Consider the following 20,000-nt stretch of genomic DNA (forward strand, 5'->3'; position numbering starts at 1 on the left):
ACCTACTTGAGTATGCAAATTAACATTGTTCAAAACAAAAGTCATACTTAGCGGAAATATGCAATTACTAAATTCACGGTACAAAACTATCTGTTTGTAAAATATCTAACAACTTGTTTAACTTTTAAATCATCAAAAATAAAACTTTCTAAGAATTCGTCCATCTTTAAAAGACCATCGCTCATATTCATGTTACTAAAAGAACTAATGAGGCAACCTTCAACTAACAATCTTTCATGCATTGATGAATTTCTAAAATGACTCTAGCTGAATTCCAGTCTCTAGGGTGTTCAAAATCCCTCACGTGATAAAAAATGGCACTTGAACCGTTTGCAACCCGTACATTATATTTATGCTGTATAACTCTCTTACTTAGTTCCTAGAGGATTGGACGATTGCTCGGCAGAGGGCCAGTTTGTGTTGTGGTTTCTGTCATGGAAACTGGAGTTTTATACGACTTCTAAAGCCTGGTTCACACTATGCCAGTAATTTAGTCAAGTGGCGAGTAGTTTAGTTACTACTTTCCTACTAAACTGATCAATTTCGTTCGCACAACCAGTCAAGTAGAGTACATTAGTGTGTAAGGCATCGCAAGATGAACAGGCAACGCAGCAAAGCTAAAAGGCTAATAAAAAATATTGCAATAGCTATTTTAGAGGAAGTGGAGGAAGAAATAAGTGTGTCAAAAAGAAAAAGATTATGGGAACGAAAATGGATTCAGAGAAGAAATCAACTAAGAGCTACTAATTCACTTCTCAAGGAATTAGAAGTAGAAGATCCTAGAGAATACTACTCAACATTCAGAATGAGTCAAGAATGTTTTAACTTTCTGTTGATGAAAGTGCAATCACAAATTCAACGAAATGATACCCATTTAAGGAGTGCAGTTCCGGCAAAAACCAAATTACAGGCAGTTCTATACCTTCTTGCTACTGGATGTAGTTTAAGAACACTCACACATCTATTTCGACTTGGGAAATCAACTATTTCAGAATTTTTGATAGAGGTTTGCGACTGTATCTACGAATCATTAAAGGAAGTCATCAAGGTAAGAGTAAGTAAATCATAAATATATGTCACAAATCATTTGTTAATTAAACATTTGCTACATTTATGTTTAGTTATCATAATTAGCAATATTAAAGGCTTCAGTAATTATGTCTGTCGATATTATTGCAGACTCCTGGCTACACGTATTATGTTCAACATGTCTTCCTTCCATTGAATCACCAGATGAAAGTGGTGTGATTGGTCTGCTAATTGTTTGGGGTTCATTTACGCTTAGCAGATGCTGACGTCGAACTCTATTTATGTAGAGTTGAATGTGCTCCTGGGCTTCGAGTGTCAATAGTGTTGGCAAAGATTTAAGCTGAAGCCCAATGTTTCTCCCGAAAACCTCGAACTCGTTTTCATCTGTCATAGCAGCTTCAGATATGTCTTTCAGTTGGGATACCATACTAGATTGCTGCATCACTTTCGTTTTTTTTCTAGCAGGTGTAGGTTTTGGGTCATGTACTAAACTATCCTGCACTACAGAGTCATTGTGTTCAGTTTCTGCAATATGTACGCCATCGTTGTTAATCTGGAAAAAAAAGTATTTTGATAGGTATATATTTAAGTTAGGAGCCATTATAATATAAAGGGAGGGAATGTAAAGTGGTGGATATACTGATGGGATTAGTACCTACCGTTCTCCACTATAATATATTAGTTTAAATTGAAACCACAATTTAACTTTATTTTTACTATTTTCGGGTTCCTGGTACAACAGATTGGAAAATGATTGCAAATGGTTTTCAGAAAGAATGGAATTTTCCTGGATGCTGTGGAGCAATAGATGGCAAGCATGTCATTATAAAAGCACCTCATGACTCAGAAAGTTTATACTACAATTACACAGAATCAAACAGTGTTGTCTTAATGGCAGTTGTAGATCATAAATATTGCTTCAGTTATATAGACATAGGTTGTAATGGTCGAGTTTCTGATGGAGGAGTTTTTCGTAACAGTAGTTTGTATCAATCTTTAGAGAATGGTATGCTACCAGGTCATTTCCTAGTTGGCGACAATGTATTTCCCTTGAAAGAATACCTGTTAAAACCTTTCTCAGGAAGTAAATTAACATTAAAGCAAAAGATTTTTAATTATCGTTTGTCGCGGGCTAGGAGAATAGTTGAAATCTCATTTGGTATACTAGTCGCCAGATTCAGTGTTTGAGAAACCAATGCCCTACAGTCCTAAGAAAGTGGTGAGCATCGTCAAGGCATGTTGCGCTTTACACAATTGGCTCAGACAAACAACATTACAGTAAACAAAGAAAATCTCAATGAAGCAACTGTCATCCTCGGTAACTGGAGAGGGGTGCCAGCACCTCAAGGATTGGAACCACTACCAACATGTTTAAGCAACCGTTCTTCTGGTCCGTCTACTGATCTTCGGGAAAGATATGCCAATTACTTTGTGGAAGATGGCTCTATTCCTTGGCAGGCAAGAATGATACATTAAGAATTGTAAGGAAATACTATAATTCAGACATAATAAAATATATGTATTTACCAAATTGCTTTCACTTTTCATTATTATTGCATTCATGTTCCCTAGGCATTCATCTAATATGGTGAACCATTTCACCGATGGAGTGTAAACCGAGTCCGTCCCGGCACTAGATTTTTTGGATTCCTTGATTTTTCTCAATTCTTGTGAGTAGGTTGATCTGAGAAGAAAACAAACAAATATAGAATAATAATGTGATTACATGAATAAAGCAAAATATATAGCCGTTTTTAACCAATTTTAACCTTATCACAACTGGAAAAAATTACTAACATGATTACAGAGGCATAAAAATGGAAAATACCTGATGTTCTTGATTTTCGCTTTTATCTCCTTCTCTCCAAATCCAGGTATATCCATGGTTTTCTCCAAATCAGCATAGGCACTTTGCTTGATTTGTTTATTTTTATACTGTGGACATTTAACATTCCACAAGCTCTCATGTTGTAAATATTTTGAAATAAATTTTAGTGTTGTCTCTTCATTCCATCGAAGTGCTATTTCTGCAGCAACCTACAACTTATGAACTCCACTAAATTACTAAATTCAACACGTGTTCTCACTGGTTTAGTGGACGAATGACAAGTGGGCGGAGCTACTACTTGACCGTAAAAATAGAACATTTTGGATCGACAAAACACTAAATTGCTTACTAAACTACTTGACTAAACTGTTTGGTGTTCAGACACGTTTAGTAGCTAAATTACTCGCCACTTGACTAAATTACTGGCATAGTGTGAACCAGGCTTATGGCCAACTTTGGCGAATAGTAAAGTTGGCGACGACGCACAGTCATTCGTGCCCAGCGAAAACCAGACGCAGTGACTTCCGTTTTCTGTCTCAAGAATGAATGTGCCAAAGTTGAAAAGAATTAATAAATACCATAGGTATTAGTTACTTGGTGGGTGCAATTTATGAAGACGACATTCCCTTAATTCTTGATGATACTTTACATATAGAGGACGATGAAATTGAGGGCATTGCAGAATTGGGGAAAACTAGGTTAATTGTTAAATTAAGCCCAAGAGAGAAATATGAAAACATTTGTGAAGATTTCGGTGGCAAAGAAATCAGTGTAAGAGACAACCTAAAAATCCGAGTTGAGGATTTGTCAACTTATAGGTCGTACGTGACAGTGCGAAATGTGCCTTTCGAAATGACTGACTTCGTGCTGAATGACATTCTTTCCAGATACGGAACAGTAAGTTATGTGAAGAACACTCAAAGTCAGGGAAGATACAAAGATATTGATAATGGTGTCAGAACAGTTTCGATGGATATTAATCGACAGATTCCTTCCTCTTATATGTTGAATGCGCCAAGGTTTATATCTATATATACTATAAAGGGCAGACTAAAACTTGTAGACTGTGGGCAAACCAGCCATTTTGCTAATGAATGTGAGGTTGGAATTACACAAAGACTAAATATCATTATTGAAGTAGACTTCCCTCATTTATCTGGCAATCAAAAAAATAAAGGAAATGAAATGCCACTAAGCCACCAGGACCCAGTAGACGTTCGAACTTGTGAAGGGATGCCCCAAAGCACTTCTACTTATGACCGTCCTGTCGAAGTCGGAAGTAACTCAGCATCCAACGTCCAACCAGCCGTGCAAACGGAATTCGAAACACTGAAGGAGACCTGCCATTTGATTGACCTACGTGATGACATTGACATTACTCCAACTGTATCTGAAGAAAACAGTTTGGCCCCTATAAATTGGACCTTAGAGCATAATGGTGGGACGGACGTATTGAATGCAAGATGCTTCATCGTACAACGAACTACTGAGGAGACGAACGTTTGTTCACCCGACAGTAATCCTGTTGAAGCTTCACCTAGTGAGAATGATATGAAATCTTGTGAAGTAATGGAAGAATCAAGGCATTTTGAAGGCAACGTTGACGAGGACAGAAGTAACACCGACACAACGTATCCTATGAGTCAAGATTTATTTAGCTCAACATCCCCTCCAGAGGTCAAGATGATATACAAAATCCGACAGGTGATTTAATGTTACCACCCTTTAATAGTTCCAATTATTTTAAAGGTGCTAATGACACGATGTCAGAACAAGAAAGTTGTTGCTCAATAGAAAATGAAATACCAGCAGGTCAAAAATATAATAATGATAATGAAACCACAGTGACCGATAAGTCGGACTGTAATTCAAGCATTGTAGAAAACATGAAGGTAAACAAAAAGCGAAAGCAACGTAAAAATGCAACAAAAAAGAGTAAAAGAAAATCTCATAATAACTAACATTCATTAGGATATCCCCCCTTAATATTAACGGTATTAATGATAGAATGAAACAAGAGATGCTACACTCATTTAACACCTTCAACAAAATAGACATTCTTTTAGTCCAAGAACACAATGTTAAGGATATTAAAGATATAGAGTTTTTGTCATACAGGTATAATATCTCTCAGTATCTCTCTGCTCAGCGATTTTATTTGATGGTTTCTGCTTATTACGTGATCTCTTATAACTTAGGCATTGCTCTTTTGACAGTTTTAATTTGCAGTAATTAGGTTTTTATGTTCCTTTTTATTTCATATTATGTATATTAAAGTATTGTTAATAATTATACCTGTTTTAATATTTTTAGATATATTCAATCAGTATAGTTTTCTCACTGTTTCTCCTTATTATTTGTATCATACTATATGGAAAAGAATACTATGCCGGTAAGACATCACTGGTGCCAAGGGGGGTTGGGGTGGGACTGGTGTAACGTGTAAAAATAACTGAAAATGACAGATGTTTGTGTCTAATCCAGAGTTTTTGAGGTCGCTAAGATGAACAGTGACACTCCCGAAGCCCTTTAAGTCCAAGTTCAGCCCTGATAGATTGAGAAACGGTGAAATTTAAAATGTAAAAAAGGCTTGGCAATGTAATTGATACAACTTTATTAACAGAAAAGGGAGAGAGTGAGAGTGAGAGAGAGAGAGAGAGGTGGAGGGAGAAGAAGTGAGAGAGACAGAGTAGAGGGGGTGTTAGGGGGAAAGAGAGAGTGAGAGAGAGGGGAAACATAAGTGAGCTTGCCCCTTCATGGTAGAGGGAAATCAACGCTGCCTGCAACATGCCAGACGACACAGGCACATCTTTCACTATTTAGGAATTAAATAGTACACTCAGTAAGGAGAATAGAGACACAGCCCCTGGTGCAGATGCAATCACCTACAGCAGGCTAAGAGAGAGAGAGAGAGAGAGAGAGAGAGAGAGAGAGAGAGAGAGAGAGAGAGTTTATTGGTCATTCAGTTTTCTCAGGCAGTGCTGGGTTGGTCAGCTATCGGCTAGTATATATATATATATATATATATATATATATATATATATAATATACATAATATATATATATATATATATATATATATATATATATATATATATAAAATTTTCCCAAAAATAATTTGCATTATCAAACTCGCATGCAGACTACATTAACAATACAGATGAATACTTTACATTGCATAACACAACATTAACTATACCATAGCCAACAATTTTGCACACAAATTTACATCTGAATCTACTGAAAGGGCATGATATCAACCTATATTCGATGTAGTCACTCACTATCTTCATCATCTTCAGGGTCACTGTGATCCTCAAAAGATCTTGAGAATTATCCATTGTGTGGAAGATATTAATTCTCACTGTTTTTCCCTTCCTATTCTGAATCTTTCAGCATTTCTGCTGGCATTTCATTTTCATGCAGACTTGAAAGAGGCATCGTCCCTGAGTGAAGACTGAACACTTACTGGTACTGCCCATGTTTATCCATACGACTTCTGTCCTATACGGGAACGGCTCAAGTCCCGATAATAGGGAGCAGTCAAAATGACTGCTTGGCTATTTGTGGTAGTGCGTTGTATATTTAAAAAAATTATAAGCAAAATAATTAAGCATTTTTACGCCATAAAGTCCTCATTAAATTAAGAGAAGCCATGAAGCATCAAATTAATAGCGATGATAGTTTCTTCATGCCAAACTCTACAAAAGCGGTCAGAATGACTGCTTGGCGTTCTACGTAGTGTTAATTATGGAATTATCTACGGTGAATCATCTCTATTTGCGTTTTCTAACAATACCATCCTAAAAACTAGAAAATAAATTGTATGTATAAGCCAATGGATTTCGATCTCTTAATGAAGAGCTATAATTCCTACAGAGGGAGGAAATAATCAGTTAATGGCAAGTAAGTAAATGATAAAGGAAATGAAGAAAATAGAAAATTATGTCTTGGGGTTCTGAGTGAGCTAAGACAAAGTAAATTGGATGGTGTTGGATGTTGTTGGTAAGCATGGAGTTCCTGGATTGCAAGAGAATGTGAAATGCTCTGGCAAAAGGAACTTGGTTGGCTGAAATGAATGACTTTCAAAGAAGATTACACACAATTTTACCTGGTGAAGAGACAATAATGAAGAAATGTCTGTTAAATCATGTGCTGTACATAGTAGAAAGAAGAGTAAGTTGATAGATTTAATTGTAAGAAGAGGATCGGCTTGAGGCATGTCTAATTATTTTGGTTTAGGCAAAAGTTGATGCGAGAATGAGTGTATAAGGAGTCAGAAGATGTTTATGGTTGTTGGAGAGTTGGAAGGTAGAATGCAGCTGGATGAGAAAATGAGAGAATCTGTAAAAGAAGAAAAAACGGGCAGTTGCATAACAGAAGAGAGGTTTATGCACAGTTATACAGAGTGATGAATAATGCAATCAATTAAGGAGTCAATGAAAACCACTAAAGAGGCTGGTGAAGAAAATAGGGGCAAGCATACAAGGTAGTACTTTATGGAGGATAAGAAGTTGGTTTATAGGGAGAAGAATGCAGGAAGAAATGTTAATGGGTAAATGGAGTAACTGAGGGGAATGAAGTTTGGGTATGTTTAAGTGCGTATGTATATATGTATGCAACACAGCTACTTTGACACACACACACACACACACACAAATATATATATATATATATATATATATATATATATATATATATATATATATATATATATAAATATATATATACACAGTTGAGTGAGTGCGTGCGTGTTCGCAAGACGATCTTTCGCATGAGATCTCTTTCGCCAAAATGACCTCGGTAACTAGAAAATGAATGAAGCAGGTGTTCAGGACTATGAAAATTCTTGACATGATCCAATTTTCCTTCAGTTAGGTTGTAACTCAGTTGACGTCAGGAAGTCAATTGAAACCACTGCACAGATTTCCGAAACCCGGTTTTAGAATATATCCATTGCCGCCAGAATGTATCAGATTGCAGCAACTTATAAACCGAGAATTTCTTTTTCGAATGTGGGCAGACAAAGTTTTATTTTTCTCTGAAGAAAAGAAAAATGGACATCGCGAGACATCAATTTTCAGGTGAGGAATTATTGCAGTGAATCAATGATAAACATTTCCGTTAAGTTTAGTGTGAACCGATAATGATGAATTTATTATTTTGGATTCCCTCTTGGCCGAATCCTGCAAAGGAAACTCTGGGACATTTCTGAAGAAATGGAATAATTATGGTCCACTAAAAATGTAGTAATGCACACCAAAAAAGTAAGAAATTAAGATATTAAAGAGTTTCTTAGTAACGACATTCATCAAAATTTACTAAGGTGGTTTTGGTAGTCAGTCATTCTCCTACTTCTATGGATTCCTATGACGAATAGAATACAAAGACCAAATCAAAATTGCATGATAAGCAAGGGGACAAAATTAAGCCAAATACGTGGTAAGAGGTAGGGAAGCACCGATGCCAAACTTTTGGCCGATACCGATACTGATACCGATACCAACTTTTAAAGCCGATACCGATACCTGTTTCCTCCACCGCACTGTTATTTGGGGGAATATACATTGTTACTAAAATCCTTCTTGTTCTCAGGTTATTGTATATTAAAGGTTCAAAAGTTGAAAGGTCATATAATAGGGTTAGTATATAAAGAATTTCAAAGACATACGTTATATTGAAAAGTAACATGAAGTATAACTATTAAGTATTTAATCCCTTTATTACCTGCATACATTTTGGCTTATATTATGGCTACCATTAGAAGACTTTTAACAATTTAGGTACGTAGTGCTTACTCGAATTCATGGGTGACGAGCAACCTTAAATCACTAATATATACGTTTTTTCTGAGTTTAATTTATATACTGGCTAGAAACAGTTAACAGACTCATTTATTTAGATTATGAAAGGTCCTGTTAATGAATGGGTTAATCCTTTGCCTCATTACAATACATAAACTGATTTTATTAAGTAGCCTCATTACAATACATAAACTGATTCTATTAAGCAATCCCAAGAAAAATGAGATACCGGTGCATAAATAAAAGTAAGGTCAAGAAGGGACCAAAGTTTGTTTCTCAGGTGTAGATCAACAAAACATGCAACTCAAAAAAAAGCACAAATCCCTTTGCAAGTCCCAACTTGCAAGTTCCAACTCATACTGGACTTGGACCATCTGAACGAAGTTTAAATTATAATTTTATTAAAGATAATATTCAATATAATTATCCTAGAAAGGAAAAGAGGTACAGAAAGTTGATATTATGCCAAACTGTATCTGGTGGTCTTTGTTGATATATACATTTTAGGAAGTCGAGAAGGATTTTAAATTCCTATACAAATGACAAAAGTATCGACTGGTATCGCTTAGAAATTCACCGATACCGATACCGATACCACAAAAAATAGCCGATAGCACCGACACCGATACTTGGGCACATCCCTAGTAAGAGGATAGGCTCTATATTACAGATGTGTTCAAGGTCGCTACATTTCACTATTTGCAAATTGATTGAACGGACAATGTCTGTTCTATTTGTCTATATATATATATATATATATATATATATATATATATATATATATATATATATATTTGTCTATATATATATATATATATATATATATATATATATATATATATATATATATATATATATGTGTGTGTGTGTGTGTGTGTGTGTGTGTGTGTGTGTGTGTACAGCAGAGCCGCTGCTAACTTACACCTGATTTTGTTCGAAAAGTGGTCAAGTCACAGCTCATTGCCATTTCTAAACCAGGCAGCGGTTCAAAGCTAGCAAGCGACGAAGCACTTTATCATAACTACCCTTGCGTGTACGTTATTCCCGTGATACTGTGGAATGGATATTAAATGATAATTGAGGCTTAATATTTGTGAAGATAAAACTGTCACAGTGTGTGAGACAAATATTCATAATTAGCCACGTGTCACAAAATTACTAATTAACGATCACGTTGGAGGTTGCTTGACACAGTGTCTGTACAAAACCTGAATTCGAAAGGCATTAGTGCAGCAGTCCTCTCTTGGTGGCTCAGTGGTTAATAGTCACTGTACATTATTGTTTCTATACCAGGTAGTGGTATAGATAACAAAGCACTTGCCAACTATAACTCTTCTTGGGTGTAAGTTTTCCCGAGTTACAGAGAACTCGATATCAAACGACGCTGGTGTCTTAGAATTTGAGAAAATAAGAAATATTACGGTCCGTAGGAAAAAATCAACAAACACACATTATATAGTATATGTATGTATATACTAAATATGTATTTGCATATGTATAAATACACACACATATATATATATACATATATGTATATATATATATATATAATATATGTATATATGTATACACATATATAATGTGTGTATTAATTTTTTCCCATGCACCGTAATATTTTTTATGTCCATAAATTCTAAGACACCAGCGTCGTTTGATATCCATCCAATTCACTATATCTCGGGAATAACTTACACCCAAGAAGAATTATAGTTGATAGGTGCTTTGAGCCACTACCGGGTATAGAAACAATAATGTACAGTGACTTTTGACCGCTGAGCCACCAAGAGAGGACAGCTGCACGATTGCCTTTCGAATGCAGGTTTTGTACAGACTCGATGTCAACCAACCTCCAACGTGATCGTTAATAGGTAATTTTGTGACACGTGGCTGATTATGAATATTTGTCACACACCCTGTGACATTTTTATATTCACAAATATTAAGCCACAAATATCGAATCTTATTAAACATGTAAATAAATTCTGTTAAAACAGGATGTCTCAAGTATAAAAGGCCCATTAAAACACACTGGTTTAAAGCTAAGAACTATATTTCGGTGGACTCACTTCCACCCATATCAAGTATTCATGCATGTGTGTATTTGCGTAGAGAGTAAGACGTCGTAAACGATATCCAACATGAACTTTAGCTTAATCATTTTCAGTTGCACTTCAAGTCATAATGGCAGGTATACATGAATTACACAGAAACTATTTCCATATGAATAACGCAGTCTACGTTGAAACTGTTAGAAAGTGAGAGTGATTAAGTTTGCTCACTGGCGTCGAGAGAGTAATATGCTAATAGCCATCTTATGGGTCACAAGTGTTTTTGATGTTTTTAAAAGGATATATAAAAGCACATGTCATCAACTAAGGGAGATTTTCTTCTTTTATTAGGCGAATTCATCAGCAATTAGATTTCTTAGCCTCGGCATCTCACTCTTCTGGGCCATTTGCCCATCAGTCACCCCGTGGCTCCTGCAGAAGGGCGCCTCAGACCCCTTCTACAGTTCACTTACAACGGTCTCTCATAATCTTCGACCTAAGCTCTCACAGGAATTCAGTCTCGGAGCCATAGCATCCCACCTGGCTGCGCAATACGGGTGTCCTTGCGGTTGCTGCTGGAAGGAGATTCGAAGTTGTTTGTTGTCTTTCCAGTGAACAGCCAATTTCAGTCGCCTCCATTGGGGGCAACGGCATGAAGTGCATTGAACTTGTCGTTCTATGAACATCTACACTGTGTATCTCCTTAAACCATTATGAAGTTCATTGGACTACCTTTCGCCCTCGGTGTCTTGGTATGTATGGTCAGTTTCCTGGTTGTCTAACTGGTATTCGCTTATAACTTAGTCATGTATTCTCTGGAGTAATAAAGTATTTATCTCTTGCTTGTGCGAGAAACTAGAGCGCATAATCAACGTCTTAAAATGAAAACGTTTTCATGAAATCGCAGAATCTGTAGGAGCATATAATATTATCGAACAAGTATGAGCAGTTATGAACCCAACTTTGCTAAAGACCCTCTCTTACACTAAATCAGCCACTCTCCTATTTTCCTTTTCTAACATACGTATTTTTATTGAAGAAGACTGTATATATATATATATATATATATATATATATATATATATATGTATCAATACACACACATATATACATACAATATATATATAATATATATATATATATATATATATATATATATATATATATATATATCACAGCGACAAGTATAGAAGAACGTACACACACACTCTCTCTCTCTCCCTTTTATCGCACACATGCATTTATTTATATATATATATATATATATATATATATATATATATATATATATATATATATATATAAATGTGTGTGTGTGTCTGTGTGTGTGTATACTACATATTTCTGTCAATTCTTATTATTTCATTGAATCTTATTGAACGAGGCCTATACTGTAGAATAATAACCAAATTACGCAAAGAATATTTTTAATGTTTTGAATATACAAAATAGGTCTCTCTCTCTCTCTCTCCTCTCTCTCTCTCTCTCTCTCTCTCTCTCTCTCTCTCTCCCCTGAGCTAACTGCCGTGTACTTCACACCAATATGAATCAACCTAATAAGTTCCACACACACATACGTAATTTTTCTACTGAACATCTGTTAATTAAATCTCTACCAGGAAGCGTCTATTCGCAAGTTAATAAATAAATAAACTTCTTTAATGCTGGTACTAAATGGTGTAATGTTTTAATTTGGTTGTGGTTAAGTGTTAACTGAGCCTGCATGTATAGGATCCAAGTTCAAAATATGTTCTTACGGAGGCTTTTTATTTTCAAAAAGAAAAACATGACGTGTATTTAAAATCTTCGAGAGTTACCACTTCATAGCTAATCTAGAAAACTGATTATAGTATTATAAAGTGCCAAGATTTAGTACTTGTAATGTACCTAATGTATCATGCATTAAATGCTTATATCTATGCAGCAATTAATTATTTTTGTAGAAAAGAGGTTCATTATTTATCTACGTTTCTTTTTTTAGTCAAATGAGAGTTTATATTTTCATCTGCCCTAAAACTAAACTTTCCTTCACAATACCCAGAGAAAAAAATTCTTATGACTTTTCATATGAAACTCTTCTTCTAAGCACCTGTGTCTATTTACCTTGCTTACCATACTCGCACACTTAAATCATTCTGTACTGAGCTATATGATTACATAAGTCTTGGACCTACATACATACTCACACACATGCATACATATAAATATATATATATATATATATATATATATATATATATATATATATATATACAATATATATTTGGTATATATATAATAGTACTATATATATAGATATATATATATATATACATAGTATATAAAATATATATATAAATGTATATATATATATATATATATATATATATATATATACATATATATGTATATATATATATATATATAAATATATATATATATATATATATATATATATATATATATATATATATATATATATATATATATATACTAGTTGAGTAGAAATGTTAAGGATCCGTGACCACCATTAGAGGACAAACTTTCAGTGATATTTTTTATATCCTGTGCTAATACGCTGCAAAATTAGCGGGGGCGACCCTCCCAAAACCTTGGGGGTAACTCCATAAAGTGGCAAAATCCAAGATGGCCGTCGAGTTCTCTTAGACCATTCATTTGTCAGCTCATGTTGACAATCAGCAGTGGTGTGTCCTTCCACTTAAGTGTATTTGCACTCAGAACTAGTAAGACATTTATTTTTATAGCATTTGTTGAAAATTATATCAATCATAATTGATAAAAGGAGAATGAAATCCAGTAGGGCCGCCATTTATATGCTAATTATCATTGCATAAGTGCAACTCATTTTGCGAGCTTAACTGACATTTCTTTCAAAAAAAAAGGAGAGATATTAAATTATTGATGAATTGCATTAATATTTCTACCAGCATATACTGAATTCTCTAAATGCAAATGTAAATTTATGCGTGAGCGGATGAAGTATGTAAGAGAAATATATATATATATATAATATATATATATATATATATATATATATATATATATATATATATATATATATATATATATATATATAAGTCATATCACTTTTCCGTGATTCATATACATATATCGAGCTACAATGTCCTTTAATATCTAATTCGCTCTACCTCGGAATTAATATATTTTCATATATGCTTAACCGAAGGGGAATTTTTTTCCCGATAATAGACTTGCCTGGATCGGGGCGCGATCCCAGGATCCTTTCAAACCCAGGAACGTCAGTGAAGCTTTTACCTACTACACTACCGCGAGAAGCTAAAAGTTCATGTCGCCTCTCACCCTGAAATACCTTTCGCGCGCAGGTAATTCGTTGGTTTGGAGACAACATCAACCCACCTCGACTCCGGTAGTGTTTGTAGTGCTTTTGACAGCACGTAGCCAATCTATAAGTCATATCACTTTTCCGTGATTCATATACATATATCGAGCTACAATGTCCTTTAATATCTAATTCATATATATATATAAAGACTGCTAACATAACATATGACTTCAATTTTCAAAAGAATCAAAGTCATCAAGTTCATCTTTTTCTGAACCACATTCTGTTAATGTTTCTGTGCTATGTCCATGGCATGTGAATCTCTAAGGAGACGGGTCTTTCTGGAAGAGCTGACTTGGCGTTACGGAAAGGTAGGCATTTTCGAGCTTGTATGATCCAGCCATGCTGTAATGGGGAGCAGTCAAGTAATGGTTGATTCAAGTTCTTCAAAACAAAACAAACACCTGATACTTGACATTACTTGACTGCTCGAGTAATCTTAAGTTTAAGTGAGTCTTGATCTGGAGGGATCCGAATTGTTGTCTTACATTTCATAATTTTCCACTTTTGAAGTACGAGCTTCCCCTAGAGTTTTGCTGACTTTGTCATTATACAGAAATTGAATGGTGAACTCTGTCATGCTGCTGAGAGTGTTCTGTGAGACTGGAAGGCTTGACCCAAGTGTTTGTAGAAACTGTTTGGCTTGTCTTGATTTCACTATGTTGTCATATACAGCCCTCTTTCCATGACCGAAAAATGCTGCAGCTACATCTGGTCCTGTGAAGATGTGCAAAGCAATAATGACAGTAACAATATACTCAGGGCAAATTTGGGACCAGACGTGTGTTGCTTGTTGCCTTTTTATGCCAAGGGTACCATCAACATGGTGTGAAACATAGGGTGACAACACTCCGATGTCTGTGTCCTCAGCATCTTTATTATTACTGGAGTTGTTGAACCTTCCAGTCTCAATTTAGAATACACGTAAAAGATAATGATGTCAGCTTCTGTATGAAGACATTCAAGGGCTGGAACTCTAATGTCATTAGTATCAGAATTAAGTTCCAACATTTGTTTTATACGGAATATAAGAAGAGCACGTTTAGTTTCTTCTGAGCAGGCCATCAAAATTTTTTCATCAAGAACTGTTAAAGTCTTTTTCACCTGGTCACCTTTTACCAATTGACCAACTGGCTTTCAATACTGTTGTGTCTGATAACTCTCCTAACTGTAGTATCCTACTCTTCCACACATGAAGCAGACAACATTTGTCTGCTGTATCTGTCTTGGGAAACTGGATAATGAGGATTTAACATTTGACTGCTGAGTCGTATTACCTTGCATTGTATTGGTATTATCACTTGGCAGATATGCTACTAACTGGGATCGCCTCAGGATACCTTGCTACAGGACACATGAAGGTCAGCAGATATTCATTTCGTTTTTTTCGTTTTTGGAAGTGTTCCAACCATAACTATAATCACTTTGCTTAAAGGTTCTCTTGTAACTTCTATTGGTTATAGGGGAGCTTTCTGAATTTTTTTCATTCGGTTTTCCATCTATCTGGCAGGTGTGAAAGTCTCGACAGAACCAACTAACATTTTGTGAAGTTTGGTACAGAATAAAATACTACATCATATTCTCAACAGTCTTCCAGATTCCCATATGTCCAGACTCGTGTGCTACTTCCACCACTTATTTTCTCGTTGGATATGAAATCATCTCCTGGTATATCTGTAGGTCTATGCTTCCTCATCAGCAAACCATCCTTTAGATAATAACAGGTAGGAGTTTTTTGCATCTCTTCCTGATCAACAACTCTGAAGAACAAATCGGCAAACAATGTATCCTTTGCCTGCAGTTTCTTGATCAACTTCCAGGACTGAACTCTCAGTACCTGCTAATTCAGCTGCTGTAGTTTCACTGCTATCTTCAGTACAGTCCCTTCAAGAATAATTGGTTCTTCTTCTTGGCAAACCTCTTCTTTGTCAGCACTAGTGTAAACATCACTTTCCTGTAACAACACCTCTAAGCTCAGAGATCCTTCACTTGATCCTTCTTGTGTGTGTAAACCATCAGTTTCTTCACTTGCAGGCATTGTCTTCATACTCCTGGTAGTTACACAACTCAGAAACAGGTGGGGGTTACTCTTCCCTAAATCTACCATAGGACCAATACCTAACGGCTTTTCTGTATCTATAGGACAAGGAACAAATTGTACAACATCAACTTCATTACCCAGCAGCAAAATCAACATTCCCTGTCACCAATTCACAAAACAGGTGCAATTATACCCTTCAGAATAACTGAATCTCCTGTGAGGTTCTTCCCTAACTGTGGGGAAGAACCTCACAGTTTCCTGTACACACCCTTCTTTAGTTACCTGCATAACCTCGTAGATAAATGGTTTAAAAGCCTCCAAGTTGCTCAGCCACTCACTTGAGGTTACATTTCCGTTGGTTGCTAATCACTCAGCTTGTTTAGTCTCAGTCTTCCTTACAGTCTCAGTCTTCCCCACACTGCTCTTCGTAGTCTGTTTCACCTGGTCACATTTTACCACTTGACTAACTGGCTTTGACTGCTGTTGTATCTGATAACACTGCAGTGCCCTGCTCACCCACACTTGAAGCTGACAACATTAATTCTCTGCCTTGAGAAACTGGATAATGTGGATTTAACATTTGATTGCTGATGTACTGGTATTACCATTTGTATGATATTCAGTAAATTTGTTCCTGAAATTTGGTTGAGACCTAAAACCTGTGCACTTTTGATTCTGGTACTCGACATTATAGTCCTTTTGCTACCGATAATGTTATAGTCTTCACTCAGTGTAGCAGCTTTATCAAGTTTCTTAACCCTCCTCTCTCAAATAGGCTCTTGTGTGTTCAGAAATCACTTTAAGACATTGTTCAAGAACAACTAATTCTTGAAGTCCATCCATAGATTTAACTTTAGAAGCCTCCACTAACGTTTGAAACACCTTCTCACTTTACAGGCAAAATCCAAGAAAGTTATCCTGTCATCCTTTCTTAAATATCTGAATCTTTTATTGTAATGAGTACTGTGTAACCTTTACACTGATCAGCTGATAAGGCTAAAAAGGCACTTCTCCTTTTACCAATCAAGACATTTTGTAACAAGACTGACCATTTATATTCTGGCCATCCCATACTTGAGGCCACTTTTTCAAAGTGATCAAAGAACTCATCTGGAGCTTCTCAGTAAACTTGAGAATTAACTTCTGCACTCTCCCCACACATCAAATGCAGGGTCTTGGCGACTTTGGGTAAGGTTAGATGGTGTCTTATGTAATGTGGAACGAGACTTTATGAATTTCATCTCCCTTCTTCTCTTTCTTTTTGAGCCTGTATTCCCTCTCTCTTTCAGCCTCCATCTGCAGCTAAATCAAGATTTCTTCTCTTTCCTCTTTTTTTCTACTTGCATTATCAACTTAATTAAGGCCTGCCTCTGCAACACTTTTCTCTTTCTTTTCGTCTTGCTTAGTTATCGAAGTTGCCTGAGCTACATTCAACAATTCTTGTGCTAATTCTAACTCATCTTCATCTGGTATTTTACCAGATTTCATTAATACTCTCATCGCAATGCAGCTGATTTGTGCCTTTATCATTCTACGAGACATTACCTCCACATGCTACAGCTAAAGCAGTCCACTGTACCTTAGTCATATTGGATTCAGATAACTCTTGGATGGAAGGAGCTGCTAAAACTTCAATAGCATTGAACAGAGCCATTTTCTCTAGGTTACTCAACTAACAATATACAATACAATGCAAAACCCAACTATGCGGTCACTCTCCTATCAAAATATATCCCCACTAGTATAAACCGTAAACCAGAATGATATTTTGTTTTGTTCGCGAGCCTGGGGACCATTTAAATCAGCCACGAAGCATTCCAAATGCATGGTCATTACACTTACCAGTCATAGAATTCAAATTTACCTCACTACAGGCAGAAATAAATACGAGTGAGTACTCTAAATGCAACAGGAATCCCTTACAATACTTATTAATCATAGGAGGTCTCAATATTTAAATACACTAACGTATTAAATATGTGAGATATCAGACCAAGTTTATAAAAAATTGTGAGATATTCATTTAGGTTGAAGTTAATTAAAGGACATCACTCCATCAAACAACTGTAACTCTCCCTAGTCAGAGTCACTTCAGCAAAACCTGAAGGAACAAAACATCTACCCCTCTCCCTTATGCACAAAAATAGTCCTACCGCTGGTGATCAATAAATGAAACACAATTATAAGAATGTTAAATAGAAAAATTTATTACTAAATTCAAAATCTATAAGTAAAATTCACAATTTTATAAAAGTTAATTAATTCTGTAATTAAATTATAAACAAAATTAAATCCCCAAAAAGTTAATTTTTCTAGAACTTAAATTAATCAAGCAAATTTTAAACTATCAAGAAATACTTAAGATACATGCGAAAAAAGAATCTAACAATTCAAATGACAAAATTTAACAAAAACTTCAAAAATTGTATTTAACCACGGTTAAAATACAGAATTTACTTTACCTTATACCTCAAATTTTTGCTTTTGCTGCATCCTCAAAATTCACCAAACATTTAACAGGCCTGTTACAAAACACACTTATAATGTCTATATGGATTTCACAATCAATTACATGAACGTAATTCCATAAGAAATTTAACAAACGCCAAAGAGTAATCAGTACAAAAGCTTAACTGTTACGCTTCAAGTTTAAAAATAAAAAAATAAAAATTGAGAGATAGCGGAGATTCTACAATTAATGTTACACGCATAGTACACAGTCTCTGAATAATAAGAATTTAATCTTCAGTCGAAAGCAAACTTCTTGAAAAGAAAGATGACGCTATTTCCTAGGCAAAATGATTGAAACTTCCGGTTCTATGTGACTCGAACTCAAAATGCAAGACGTCACTATCAAGAACCATTTTGGGGCTAAGATATACTCTGCAACCTTACAAATTATTGTGTAATTGCCATGTAGTTTTACTTCACTCCCAGTAATTCTCAAAAAGCACGTGCGACGTTAAGAAACAATCGCTTTGGATAAAGCATTAACATGTTCGATACAACCAGCACGTAGCTAATCATGATGAGTATGTGTATTAAACACGAATGAGCAGAACCCTCCTTTATCTCTTGACTAAGGCAAAATCTTACGTGAGTGAATGACTATCTGTCAATTCTCTTATCGCCAGCGATAATAGCTAAGAAAAACAAAGCGTTTGACATCACAATAATAGAATACATGTCGCTGGGAGACAAAATGTGCGATTATAAAATTACGTTATTCTTTACTTATTCTAAATTGTGCTTACTGTGAAATCTAGCACATACTAAACAAATAATTCTTCAATAGTTAGCATTATTACACAGAATACATGATAACAAAAATGTTAACATAACAATACTTGGTAAGATTAACTTTTCAAAGGGATTGTCATGAGTTATATCTAATATATAGATATAATATATAATATATATATATTTATATATATATATAATATATATATATATATAATTACACCAATATATTCATATATAAATATGTATATACATATTTATCTATATTCCCTATTTTGCCACTCAGTAACGTAGATTTTGAAAAAGAACATTCACAAGAAACCTCTTTCTCTCTTTGGTACGCGCTTCTTTCGCTTCGCCTGTGCTGCCGGGGCCCTGTCTTTCAGAGCTTGAAACGCCGGCGTCAGCATCCAAAAGCCGAGAATTAATCAAAAAGCCGCCGTAGGGCATACAAAGGTCATAAAAAGGTCACAGAGAGAAACTTGATCTCAAATGTGCCCCACACCTAGCACAGTTCAGAGCTCCTCGTACCTGAGGGCCTACCTCCTTGTCCCCCTGCCACTGTTCACAAGGCTGCATTCAGGACCCTACCTTGACGGAATTGGAGTTAATTTCCTTTCCTTCATCGGCGCCTTTCAAGAAGCGG

At 35.4% G+C, this 20,000-nt stretch overlaps 1 protein-coding gene across 1 annotated transcript in view; it reads left to right on the plus strand.

Moving 5' to 3' along the window:
* Positions 1-11,132: 11,132 nt before the first annotated feature.
* LOC135210948 (transmembrane protease serine 9-like) overlaps positions 11,133-20,000 on the plus strand; it is a 95,958-nt gene continuing 87,090 nt past the window's right edge. The window contains exon 1 of the mRNA XM_064243927.1: positions 11,133-11,461. Within this exon, the coding sequence (XP_064099997.1) occupies positions 11,423-11,461 (39 nt within the window). The 5' untranslated portion in view covers positions 11,133-11,422. The remainder of the gene's footprint in view (positions 11,462-20,000) is intronic.

Source organism: Macrobrachium nipponense, chromosome 4, assembly GCF_015104395.2.
Source record: "Macrobrachium nipponense isolate FS-2020 chromosome 4, ASM1510439v2, whole genome shotgun sequence".
NCBI lineage: Eukaryota > Metazoa > Arthropoda > Malacostraca > Decapoda > Palaemonidae > Macrobrachium > Macrobrachium nipponense.